Here is a 13,913-nt window from a genome sequence, read left to right as displayed (position 1 = left end):
AACTGTACTCTAGGTCTGGCCCCACCAATGCCCTGCGCGGCATTTGCAAGACTTTGCTATTTTTACACTCCATTCCCTGTTGCCTTCCTAATTACTTACTACATCCTGACCTTTTGTGATTCACGTACATCCAGATTTCTTTACTGCAGCATTCCACAGTCCATTTCAGTAATATTCTGCTTTTCTATTCTTCCTGGAAAAGTGTAAAACCTAATTTTCCCACATATTACTCCATCTGCCAAAATTTTGCCTACAAATTATCTCTTTTGTATCTTCTTCAAATTTTGCTTTCCTGCCTATCTTTGAGTTGCCTGGAAATTTTGCTACAATACAGTTTGATATCTCAAAAATACCCAATTTATCTCGACTGTTTCTTGTAGTTACCAATCCTCTATCCTCATTAATATACTACCTATGCATCTTGGTAACCTTTTATGAGGCGCTGTATTAAGAGCATTTTGAAACTCCAAATACATCACACCCTACTGACTGGTCTTTATTCACCTAGCTGTTACATCCTTGAAGAACTCAGATAGTAAAACGCTATCTTCACTTCACTAAACCATGCAAATCTGCATTATTGAAATATAATTTTACAAATGTCCACTGAATTCTTAATGATGAATTCTAGCATTTTCCAATGACAGGTGTTAATATACCTATAGTTCTCCACTTTTTGTCTCACCCATTTTTGAATGGATTTGGTACATTTGTGGTTTTCCAGCCAACTGAGACCTTTCCAGAATTTATTGCTGTTTGGAAGATTAAAGCCAATGCATCCAGTGTCTTTGCAGATACTTCCTTCAACATCATGGGATGCAGACTAGCAGATCCAAATGACTCAACAGCCTTTAAAGCTATTAGTATCCCAAACACTGTTCTCCTGGTCATTATTTGAAGTACCTCTTTTTTGCCCTTTGTTCCTGGTGTGCTTTTTGTATCTTACACTGTGAGGTCAGGTATAAAATGCTTGTCAAAGCTGCTGCCATTTCAATGCTTCCCATTATTGATCTTCCAGTCTTAGCTTCTAAGAGACCAACAGTTACTCATTTCCTTTGTATATATACTCAGAGCTTTTTGCTGTGGATGCACATATTTTTCTAGGTTTTACTCATGTTGCACTTTCTCCCTTTTTGTTTGAAAAGAAAAGCCATCCTTAAACTTGTTTATGGCAGTTTCCCAATGTTTTGGCCTCATGCTAATCTTTACTGCAATGCATGCATTTTTTTTTCAATTTACATGGTCTCAAACAGCACAGTGGCTCAGTGGTTAGCCTCACAGCACTAGGGTTCCAGATTCGATTCCAGCCTCCGGCGACTGTCTGTGCGGAGTTTGCACATTCTCCCAGTGTCTGCTCCAGTTTCCTCCCACAGGCCAAAGATGTGCAGGTCAGGTGGATTGACCATGCTAAATTGCCCGTAATGTTGTGCGCATTAGTCAGAGGGAAGTAGGTCTGGGTGGGTTACTCTTTGGAGGGTTGGTGTAGAATTGTTGGGCTGAAGGGCCTGTTTCCACACTGTAGGGAACCTAATTTAATCTAATCATAGAAAATAGGAGCAGGATTAGACCATTCATCCTTTTAACTGGGTCTGCCATTCAATATTGATTATTTACCTAACTATTATGTTCCTGTTTTCTCCTACATACCCTTTGATCCTTTTAGTCCCAAGATATCTATCATCTTGAAACTTTCAAATGTTTTGGCCTCATCCCTGTGGCAGAGAATTCACAGGCTTCACCATCTGTGTGAAGAAATTTCTCCTCATCACAGTCCTAAATGGCATACTCTGTGTTTTTAAACAGTGGCCCCGGTCTGGACTCCCTGGTCATTGGGAACAAACTGCCTGTGTTTACCCTGTCTAGTCCTGCTATTAATTACCATGAAATTCCTTAATGAGTCACAAATGGTACAACCTTCATATAGTCTCTCACATTAGAATAAAATGCTTCTGCTGCAAACTCTATTCCTCATTTAGTGATTAGCTGCAACTTTAACATTATCAGAATTATGAGGAATAGTATCTCCTTCCTGCAGCCTCCCCTAGAGGGGAAAGATATAAAAGAGACCAAAGGGGCAACTTTTTCATGCAGAGGGTGGAATGAGCTGCCAGAGGAAATGGTGGAGGCTGGTACAATTGCAACATTTAAAAGGCATCTGGATGGGTATATGAATAGGAAGGGTTTGGAGGGATATGGGCCGGGTGCTGGCAGGTGGGACTAGATTGGGTTGGGATATCTGGTCGGCATGGTCGGGTTGGACCGTACATCTCTAGGACTACGACTTTATTTGAGAATTTGAGTCAAAGCACCAAAATGCCCCATTTAGACAGTGAGTTAAAAAAGGTTGAGTTCAAAAAGTTTCACTATTGTTCTATTTGAAACAATAGAACATAGTATTCTAATCTATGCTTTTACTGATTGAGAAGGAAAGTCTCAAGAGTATTCAATATTCTCAACATTTCTAATTAGGAAGCCAAAATGCTACCGGGAGCCTTTATTCACTTATGTAGTAACTTTAAAAAAAAATACATTAATTGGAAGTGGCCACTGCTAACTAGACCAGCATTTATTGCCCGTCCCTAATTGCTCAGAGTCTGAAGTCAGGCTAGGTTAAGTGCAGCAGATTTCATTCCTTTAAAATCATTAGTGAACAAGACAGGTTTTTACAACAAACGACAGTGGTTACATGTCCACTAATCAGCTAGCTTCTCGATCCAGACATTTTAAATTAAATTCAAATTGCACCACCTGCAATGTCGCATTTCTCCAGAGCATTAAACTGGTTTTCTGGATTACTAGTCCAGTGACATTTTCACTATGCCACTGCCTTCCCAAATTCCAAATATTTGAAAAGCAATATGTAAAGATAAGCATTATCTGCACAATATTATTACTCCAAATATTTTTTAATACTTAACCATATATATCTAAATGTTGGCAGTTCAGTTCTGTAGTCCTATTGACTGGTACTATACTGACTTCTTGATTAAATTTACAATTACACCATATACAACATTTAAAGAAACAAATTCAAGCATTTAAAGCCAGCAAGCCCATTATAGAAAAGCAAGCTTTGCTACTTCTGCAGTTGGAATTAGAAGCAAAATGACAAAATATTGCCGAATGAATAACATTCAGACAAATACCCAAATTTCAGTTTGAGATTTCAAGTCATTTTTAACCTTTTGTGCAGAACACTGTCGTTTTGATTTTCTGGTTACAATATGGAAGTTATTTGAATATATTCAACAAGTGATTTAATTACTTAAGTTTCTGCTAGAATTCTGTTAGAACACTAAGTTCAATCAAATATAATCCTAATTATGAATTTCAGTTCTTCCTTTCCAATGTAGAGTACAGCTGTAATGATTGCCAATTAACATTACAAAGTATCATTTGGTAAATGTTGTCAAAGAACACAGTACAGAATACAACATGCATGTGTTAATGAAAGAAAAGCTATACTGCTAAAACAGCCAAAGCATTGTTAAAATGGATATATTAGAAAAATGCAATGTAGCGACCTGTAGTCTGGAATCTTCGGTTACCTTGGTACCCAGGTGGCTTGTCAATCTTCTGGGAACTGAGTAGGGATTACTACAGCTCATCACATTAGCAGCATCTTGTTCAACCTTTGATCCTGAATCCTAAAACACAGACAGAATTTGAAGCATTAAGTATTGTTCCTGAAATGCTTTGAAATAAATAGAATAGCAATTTATTATCACTTGTATTTATGAAAATGCAGAGAGATGTGTATTGTATGAGTCACCACAATTTGGCGCTATTTTATTTACTGAAATTATAAAAATAAATAATTGAGACAAATATTCTAATGTTACATAATTCCTTCCTTTGTAGGAATATTAGCATCATTTTTTGAAAGTGACAAATTGGGATTAATTTTCACTACGCAATGGGACTTGGTGTAGGAGTGAGCACCAAGGAAGATAGCTGTGGTTGCTGGAGGTCAGTCATCACAGCAAGAGTTATTCAGGATAGTGTCCTAGGTCAAATCAGCTTCAGCTGTTTCATCAATGACATCTCCTCCATAATAATCTTAGAAGCAGAGATGATGGCAAATCACTGCACAATGTTGAGCACCATTTACAACATCTCAGACACTGAAGCAGCCTGTTGTGTAACAGCTTTAGGACCCTAAGACAACCTTGCTATGGTGTCATGGAGCTGCTCGATGCTAGGTAGAAATAGCATAATGTGGTCAGAGTTGAGATGAGATAATACAGAGAAGTATATGGAGAGAACAGTGCTTCAATAAATGTAAAAGTAAAATTAAGAGTTTGATATATCTCTGATCGTGTATTGCAATATTAGGGCTTAACAGGCAACTAACAATGCTGTAAAGAAGCCCAAGTTGCAAGACAGCTCTTGACCTTGCCTTCTCCTCGGCCATTGTATTTGACTACTACTCTTGGATACAAGTGTAAAACCACACAATAAACAAAAGTGGCAGAGGGGGATAGAGTCATAGAGATGTACAGCATGGAATCAGACCCGCCGGTCCAACTCATCCATGCCGACCAGATATCCCAACCCAATCTGGACCCACCTGCCAGTACCCACGCCATATCCCTCCAAACCCTTCCTCTTCATATACCCATTCTCTGCCTTTTAAATGTTGCAGTTGTAATAGCCTCCACCACTTCCTCTGGCAGCTCATTCCATACACGTACCACCCTCTGTGTGAAAAGGTTACTCCTTAGGTCTCTTTTATATCTTTCCCCTCTCAACCTAAACCTATGCCCTCTAGTTCTGGACTCCCCCAACCCAGGGAAAAGACTTTGTCTATTTATCCTATCCATGCCCCTCATGATTTTATAAACTTTTATAAGATCACCCGTCAGCCCCTGATACTCCAGGGAAAACAGCCCTAGCCTATTCAACCTCTCTCTATAGCTCAAATCTTCCAAGACTGGCAACATCCTTGAAAGGGTTCAGAAAAGACTTACAAGTTTCACAACATCTTTCCAATAGGAAGGAGACCAGAATGCACGCTATATTCCAACAGTGACTGAATCAATGTCCTGCACAGCTGCAACGTGACCTCCCAACCCCTGTACTCAATACTCTGACCAATAAAGGAAAGCATACCAAACCCTTTCATTATCCTGCCTACCGCAACTCCATTTTCGAGCTAAGAACCTGCACTCCTTTGTTCAGCGGCACTCCCGAGGACCTTAAGTGTACAAGTCCTCTTAGGATTTGCTTTCCCAAAATGCAGCACCTCACATTTATCTAAATTAAGCTCCATCTGCCACTTCAGTCCATTGGCCCATCTGATCAAAATCCCGTTGTAATCTGAGATAACATTCTTAACTGTCCACCACACCTCCAATTTTGGTGTCATCTGCAAACTTACGAACTTTACCTCTTACGCTCACACCCAAATCATTTGTATAAATGGCGAAAAGTAGTGCACCCAGCACTGATCCTTGTGGCACTCCACTAGTCACAGGCCTCCAGTCTGAAAAACCACCATTCACCACTACCCTCTGTCTTCTACCTTTGAGCCAGTTCTGTATCCAAATGGCTATGTCTTCCTGTATTCCATGAGATCCAACCTTGCTAATCAGTCACCCATGGGGAACCTTGTTGAATGCCTTACTGAAGTCCACACAGATCATATCTACGACTCTGCCCTCATCAATACTCTTTATAACTTTTTCAAAAAACTGAATCAAATTTGAGACATGATTTCCCATGCATAAAGCCATGGTGACTATCCCTAATCAGTCCTTGCCTTTCCAAATACATGTACATCCTGTCCCTCAGGATTCCATCCAACAATTTGCCCACCGCCGACATCAGGCTCACTGGTCTGTAGTTCCCTGGCTTGTCCTTACCACCCTTCTTAAACAGTAGCACCACACTAGCCAATCTCCAGTCTTCCGGCACCTGACCTGTGACTATCTATAATATAAATATCTCAGTAAGAGGCCCAGCAAATACTTCCCTAGCTTCCCACAGAGTTCTAGGGTACACCTGATCAGGTCCTGGAGGATTTATCCACCTTTAACCGTTTCAAGACATCCAGCACTTCCTCCTCTGTATTTTGGACATTTTTCAAGATGTCACCATCTATTTCCCTACATTCTATATCTTCCATGTCCTTTTCTACAGTAAATACTGATGTAAAATACTCGTTTAGTATCTCTCCCATCTCCTGTGGCTCCACACAAAGGCTGCCTTGCTGATCTTTGAGGGACCCTATTCTCTCCCTAGTTAACATTTGTCCTTAATCTATTTGTAAAAACCCTTTGGATTCTCTTTAATCCTATTTGCCAAAGCTTTCTCATGTCCCCTTTTTGTCCTCCTGATTTCCCTCTTAAGTATACTCCTACTGCCTTTATACTCTAAGGATTCACTTGATCTATCCTGTCTATACCTGACATATGCTTCCTTCTTTTTCTTAACCAAACCCTCAATTTCTCTAGTCATCCAGCATTCCTTATATCTACCAGCCTTTCCTTTCACCCTACCAGGAATATACTGTCTCTGGACTTTTGTTATCTCACTTCTGCAGGCTTCCCATTTTCCAGTTGTCCCTTTACCTGTGAACACCTGCCCCCCCAGCCTGAAAGTTCTTGCCTAATACTGTTAAAATTGGCCTTTCTCCAATTTGGAACTTCAACTTTTAGATCTGGTCTATCATTTGCCATCATTATTTTAAAACTAATAGAATTCGGGTCGCTGGCCCCAAAGTGCTCCCCCACTGACACCTCAGTCACCTGCCCTGCCTTATTTCTCATGAGTAGGTCAAGTTTTGCACCTTCTGTAGTAGGTACATCCACATACTGAATCAGAAAATTTTCTTGTACACACTTAAATTCCTCTCCATCTAAACCCTTAATACTATGGCAGTCCCAGTCCATGTTTGGAAAGTTAGAATCCCCTATCATAACCACCCTATTATTCTTTCAGATAACTGAGATCTCCTTACAAATTTGATTCTCAATTTCCCTCTGACTATTTGGAGGTCTATAATACAAACCCAATAAGGTGATCATCCCTTTCTTATTTCTCAGTTCCACACAAATAACTTCCCTGGATGCATTTCCGGGAATATCCTCCCTCAGTACAGCTGTAATGCCAACGCATATCAAAAACACCACTCCCCCTCCTCTCTCGCTTCCCTTTCTATCCTTCCTGTAGCATTTATATCCTGAAACATTAAGTCGGCCAGTCCTGTCCATCCCTGAGCCACGTTTCTGTAATTGCTATGATATTCCAGTCCCATGTTCCTAAACATGCCCTGAGTTCATCTGCCTTACCTGTTAGGCCTCTTGCATTGAAATGAATGCGGTTTAATTGATCAGTCCTATCTTGTTCTCTACTTTGTCTCTGCCTGCCCTGACTGTTTGTCTTGCCTTTGTTCTCAACTCTACTAGTTTCAGATTGATCTCTTTCTTCACTCCCCTCCCCCCCCCCCCCAACTAGTTTAAATCCTCCCGGGCAGCTCTAGCAAATCTCCCTACAAGTATATTAGCCCCCTTCCAATTTAGATGCAAACCAACCTTCTTGTACAGGTCAGTTCTACCCCAAAAAGAGCTTCCAGTGATCCAAAAATATGAATCCTTCTCCCATACACCAGCTTCTCAGCCATGCGTTCATCTGCTCTATTCTCCTATTCCTACCCTCAGTAGCACTAGGAGTAATTCAGATATTACTAGTCTCGAGGAACTCTTTTTTTTAGTTCGTAGCACTAGGAGTAATTCAGATATTACTAGTCTCGAGGAACTCTTTTTTTTAAAATTCCTACCTAACTGTGTAATCTCCCTTCTGAATCTCAACCTTTTCCCTTCCTGTGTTCCAATGTGTACAATGACCTCCAGCTGGCTCCTCTCCCCTTGAGAACCTTCTGCACCCTCTCTGATACATCCTTGATCCTGGCACCAGGGAAACAACACACCATTCTGATTTTTCACTGTTGGCCACAGAAATGTCTGTCTGTACCTCAGACTGGAGAGTCCCCTAACACAATCGATCTCTTGGAACCTGACGTACTCCTCATTACATTAGGGCCAGTCTCAAAACCAGAAATTCGGCTGTTCGTGCTACGTCCCCCTGAGAATCCATCACCCCCTACATTTTCCAAAACAGCATACCTGTTTGAAATGGGGATAGCCACACTAGACCCCTGCACTAACCGCCTACCTCTCTTACCTTTCTTGGAGTTAACCCATCTATGCAACTGTATCTGAGGCTTTTCCCCTTTCCTATAACTGCCATCTATCACATCCCCTTAAGCTTGTAAATTCTTCATTGCCTCTAACTGTCTCTCCAACTGATCCATTCGATTTAATAGGATTCACAAGGCATTTATTGCAATTATAATCCTCAGTAACCCGTAAACTCTCCCTAAGCTCCCATATCTGACCATTAGTAGAGTGCTTCTTTCAATCTACAGACCCAGAAAATAGCACTGACTTATTCCTTGACAAAATACTGCTCCGGGTTAAATTAATATTTATGGCTTATATTTTAAGTTTAATCAAGAGACATATCTCAATAAAACATATAATCAAGAAAGAATGCACTCTACTCACTACTGCAGATTTACTGTAAAGGCCACGCTTAAAATATCCACATCTCTTTCTATACTGTGACCTCTCCAAACAGGTTCCTCCAAGATTAGTTGTGAATTTTAATGTTTGTTAATTTTCCCAGACACACTCCGACATCTAGTGATACATGAATTCAAACAGCAAAGGCAGAAACAGTGCAGATTCACTGCTCTGTCAATTAGCAACTTGGGTTTCTTTTTCTCTCTCCCCCCCCACTGACCTCACCATGTGCTTCCTTTGTCTGTTCCTCTCCCATTTAAAACTGCTACTGTTTTGACTTTTTTTTTCTCCAAGGTTCCAAAACAACACAACAGCATATAAAACATTAAATGCTGCTCCTGGAATTCGAGGAAATCACCTGCAACACCTAAAATACCTCAAAAAAGGAGTTGTTACAGCCAGATATTTTTCCAGTCCTCCATCTTGGACTACCCAGAATCCTTTTTTTGTCAGGACCTAAGAATAAAGGTGGATGTCAAATATGGTGACAGGGAGATGCCCCCAGATCTTGGGGCTGGTCACTGGATCCAGTGTCAGAGAGAACGGGAGATATCAGGTTCTGGTGGTTACTGGGAGGTTGCAGTTCTCAGGTCATGAAGATAAAGAGTGGGGGTTCTGGAACCTTTGGATTAGGGTAGGGTATCAGGTCCTAGGATAGAGGGGCAATGTCAACTGTAGGTTTGTAAGGAGCCTGGGGAAGGTGTAATTGTGAGGTTTTATGACAAATTGAGGTGAGGTCAGTTGAATAGTGACCCATGAGTTAGACTAGGTTTGCAGTCATCTAACTTCCAAGTATTAGTTTACATCCTCCAAATTCTCTCATTTAAATGGATATTTTTAAAGAGGGTTCCAGACATAAGCATATTGCCCAGCAAAATTTTCAATTTTCCAGACAATCCTCTCAGTGTCTGCAATATGGGGATTCCATATATTCTCCCTTTGTAACTCCTATCTATGCTGCAGAAACAATTATCAGGCCAACAGAAAATCCAGGCCATAATATTTCAGTTGGAATATAAAGCATATTCAACATGATACAAGGGTCTTCGTTCATATTTCTACAGGATTTCACATCATTTTCTAATGCAAATGAATTTTTCTTTGCCAATCCTACATAGTTCTTTGACAGGAATATTTCAGCTGACCATATAAAGTGATTAAGGATTAACATTAAATATTAGACACAAGTATGACTGTACTTCACTATAAATGTTCATCAAGTCATCACTCTTCTGTCTGAGCAATATTTGTTCATTACATCTAAATATATGGAATTAGGTCTATATTAGACAATATTGTTATTTTCATGGTGAATACTCTGAAATATAAACAAATAATGTAGATTTCAGAGAAAATTTACTTTAGGGGGTTGGTTTAGAGAAGAAAAAGAAAAAGGTGAGGAAAGAGACACAGAAGATACGTAAAATTCCTGTTACCAAATTATGTCCATCTAACTGACAATCCTCGTAATTGGTGCAAAATTGAATCTCCTTACCTGCCCACTCCCTGTAGTACCCATACTGGCTTCTGTTGTTTCCTGACAATCACTCTGTCGTTCTGCATCATGTGATGCTGTTTGTTCATGTTTACTTTGTGATGATTTCTGTTAAAGAATAGCCATGGCATTAAATTCAAAATACTGAAGTCTGGGGAATGTTTAAACCTTCCCTGTTGCAGTTCTACAATGGAACTGTGCTTGCATTTTGACTTATCCTTGGAAGTCAGCAGCAAGCACCACCCCAATCAGTGACATGACCTGATGAGAACACTGCACGTCCACAGAGAGCTCATGATGTATCACAAAAATCACAGAGCTGACTGGCTGCGCTGTTAAAATGACAGGATGTGAGAAAATCCTCTGGGAGTGGATGAGAATATACAAAGCTGTTCTGAGAGCATTTGATCACATGACAAACATCCTGAAAACCTATGGCCAATAAGCTCCTACTCTTTAAATTGCTTACATAATAGAATAGATTAATAAAATAGCTTCAGGGTGGACAGAAACACTCCTTCTATTTAGGGCACCCATTTTAGATAGCTGACCATGAAAAGATATGTTCTTAAAAGTCTATTTTGAGAACAATTGTCTATTAGGAGCACAAGTTATGACTAAAATTTCAAATGCTACAAATTCAAATGTAAAACATTCAATGTCATAATTAAAAGCATTCACTATTTAGTACAACAGCCATGATTGACTCAGTGGTAATATTCTCACCTTATTAATTAGCCCCACTTCAAAGGTCTGAGTACAGCATCTAGCTCACACTTCAGTGAAGTGTTCAATGTGTTCCAGGGTTGAAGGTGCCGTTTATTGAATATGGCACTAAACTGAGCCCTCTCAGACAGATGTCAAAAATGACAACAGTGACTCCATCTCAAAATATGCTTTGTTGTTTCTAAAGCACTTTGGGACAACCTGAAGTTCTGGAAGATATGACATAAGTGCAACTTTTTTTTTAAACAAAGCTGGAGCCAAAATGAATTGAATATTTAACAGGTGGATCACCAAGACTATAAACCTATTCAGGTATGTGATGTCAGTCAGCAATGAAACTCCAAGAGTTTCTTGTGATTTTACAGCTGGATCATTCATTAACTGCAAACCTGTGGAAAACATGAGAAAGGCTATATTTCTGTAAATAGGAAATGCTTAAGATAAATGAAAACAGCTGTACATATTGGTTGAAAATAATTATCAAATAATTTTAAAACTGTGCTATTCCAAGAGGAGATTGCATGATTTGAATCCTTTCAGTATTTAAATGCTGTTTCAGTGTTCACTGAAAAAAAAGCACAGTATTTTCCTTAATTACCATGTTTTAATACATCAAATAGGCTCACGTGATTGGACTTAAGACCTGACCATATCAATTAGAAATAAAAAGTCAAAAAATTATTTTCATTCCCTGCTGCAGCTAAAATATGATATGACCGACTCCCACAGCTACCTAGATTGCACTTCCTCTCACCCTGCCCCCCGTAAAAACGCCATCCCATATTCCCAATTCCTTTGCCTCTGCCGCATCTGCTCCCAGGAGGACCAATTCCAAAACCGAACAACCCAGATGGCCTCCTCCTTCAAAGACCGCAATTTCCCCTCAGATGTGGTTAACAATGCTCTCCACCGCATCTCCTCCACTTCCTGCTCCTCCGCCCTTGAACCCCGCCCCTCCAATCGTCACCAGGACAGAACCCAACTGGTCCTCACCTACCACCCCACCAACCTCCGTATATTTCGTATCATCCTTTGTCATTTCCACCACCACTAAACAGACCCACCACCAAGCATATATTTCCCTCCCCTCCCCTATCAGCATTCCGAAAAGACCACTTCCTCCGTGACTCCCTCGTCAGGTCCACAACCCCCACCAACCCAACCTCCACTCCCGGCACCTTCCCCTGCAACCGCAAGAAATGCAAAACTTGTACCCACACCTCCCCCCTCACTTCCCTCCAAGGCCCCAAGGGATCCTTGCATATCCGTCACAAATTCACCTGCACCACCATACACATCACTTACTGCATCCGCTGCACCCGATGTGGCCTCCTCTATATTGTGGAGACAGGCCGCCTACTTGCAGAACGTTTCAGCGAACACCTCTGGGACACCCGCACAAACCAACGCAACCGCCCCGTGGCTGAACACTTCAAATCCCCCTCCCACTTCGCCAAGGACATGCAGGTCCTTGACTGCCTCCATCGCCAGACCATGGTAACATGACACCTGGAGGAAGAGCGCCTCATCTTCTGCCTAGGAACCCTCCAACCACAAGGGATGAATGCAGATTTCTCCAGCTTCCTCATTTCCCCTCCCCCCACCTTATCTCAGTCCCAACCCTCGGACTCAGCACCGCCTTCTTGATCTGCAATCTTCTTCCCGACCTCTCCGCCCCCACCCCCTCTCTGGCCTATCACCCTCACCTTAACCTCCTTACACCTATCACATTCCCAACGCCCCTCCCCCAAGTCCTTCTTCCCTACCTTTCATCTTAGCCTGCTGGACACACCCTCCTCATTCCTGAAGAAGGGCTTATACCCGAAACGTCGATTCTCCTGCTCCTTGGATGCTGCCTGACCTGCTGCACTTTTCCAGCAACACATTTTTCAGCTTAGAGGAACTCTATACAGTTCCAAACTTCTCTCAACTCTTCTTCTGTAGGTTGTATTTCAAGAAGTGGGCATGGTTCATGTGTAACTTCAGATTGTGAGTTTTGGCAGACTGTTCAGTAGTGGGAATTATAAAAGTAAATCCAAACCTGTCTTCACCCAAGTCTATTAAACGTGCACTTTCCAGAAGGACAGGTCACCTTAAATGATACTGAAGCCCTCTTATTTTCTGATCAATCCAATGAATCGGCTTTTTGTCCCCTCAAATTACTCTGTGAAACAGCTCCCAACATCAGCGTGAAATCAGCCCTTTGCAAGCCTGGCTCCTCGTTCCACCATTATAGTTAGGTTTCCAGTTCTAATTAACTTGATGACGGAGTCAGACAGTATTCCAACACAGTAAACTTTGTTTTGGAGATATGGTAAACAATCACAACACTTAACTCATTAGCATTTAAAAATAAAAGATCTGTAAACTAAAATGTATTTGTTAAACTTTTGAATAAATACAAGTTAAACTCAAGATGATGCAAACACAGGGTTAGAAAACTGTTGAGTTTAGTCCTTTGAAATAGAAATAAATTTCCTTCAAACATGTTAGCTACATTAAAAAATGTAATCAGTATATTAAGTAGACATTTTGAAACAAAAAGTTTCAAAAATGTAGTGATCCTAAAGCCTTGCAGTTTCATACTGATTCCCCAACCAACAAATAACTATACGCAGTTCTGACATAATCATTCATAGAAGGAAAACTGACTTTCTCCAAGTTTGACGTTTGAAGTGAACCTTCAAATCAGAATAAATTTATAATTTCAATGCTTAATAAATTATAAAAAAGACATACTGACCTCAGTTTCTGTTGTTTGGGACTGCAAGTGCTGTCGCAAACGAAGCATATCCTTCTCTATTTGCTGAATTCGGACTACTCTCATCTGCATCAGGATAAACTAAAGTTAGAAAAATAATCTTTGCCTAGCCAGTTAAAACTGCATGACTACAATATTTCTGTTTTGCATATTTTATTCCTAATTGGAAAAAAACAAACTTTACCGTGTTTATAGAACTGCCACTTTATTCCTCTCAACAAAGTTTAAAATCTATGACCATTTTACCAAAAAATATTTTGAACTTTAAGCAACAATACCAACTCCCTTTTCTTTCCAACAGGTTGATAATTTATCTTGAGATTTTTATTTAAAATTATATTCCAGT

At 40.4% G+C, this 13,913-nt stretch overlaps 1 protein-coding gene across 5 annotated transcripts in view; it reads right to left on the bottom strand.

Moving 5' to 3' along the window:
• The window catches only part of apc (APC regulator of WNT signaling pathway), a 191,408-nt gene that overhangs the window by 25,496 nt on the left and 151,999 nt on the right, over positions 1 to 13,913 (bottom strand). For 4 of the 5 annotated variants that reach the window (XM_072583698.1, XM_072583726.1, XM_072583707.1 and 1 more), the window contains 3 exons: positions 13,550 to 13,633; positions 10,081 to 10,188; positions 3,525 to 3,647 (listed from right to left, as the gene is read on the bottom strand). In XM_072583698.1, the coding sequence (XP_072439799.1) occupies positions 3,525 to 3,647; positions 10,081 to 10,188; positions 13,550 to 13,633 (315 nt within the window). The remainder of the gene's footprint in view (positions 1 to 3,524; positions 3,648 to 10,080; positions 10,189 to 13,549; positions 13,634 to 13,913) is intronic. The other variant, XM_072583716.1, reaches the window with a different exon arrangement.

This window comes from Chiloscyllium punctatum, chromosome 2, assembly GCF_047496795.1.
Source record: "Chiloscyllium punctatum isolate Juve2018m chromosome 2, sChiPun1.3, whole genome shotgun sequence".
NCBI classification, from domain to species: Eukaryota; Metazoa; Chordata; class Chondrichthyes; order Orectolobiformes; family Hemiscylliidae; genus Chiloscyllium; species Chiloscyllium punctatum.
The sequence above is the reverse complement of the archived record's forward strand: the minus strand, read 5'-3'. Positions and strand labels throughout refer to the sequence as shown.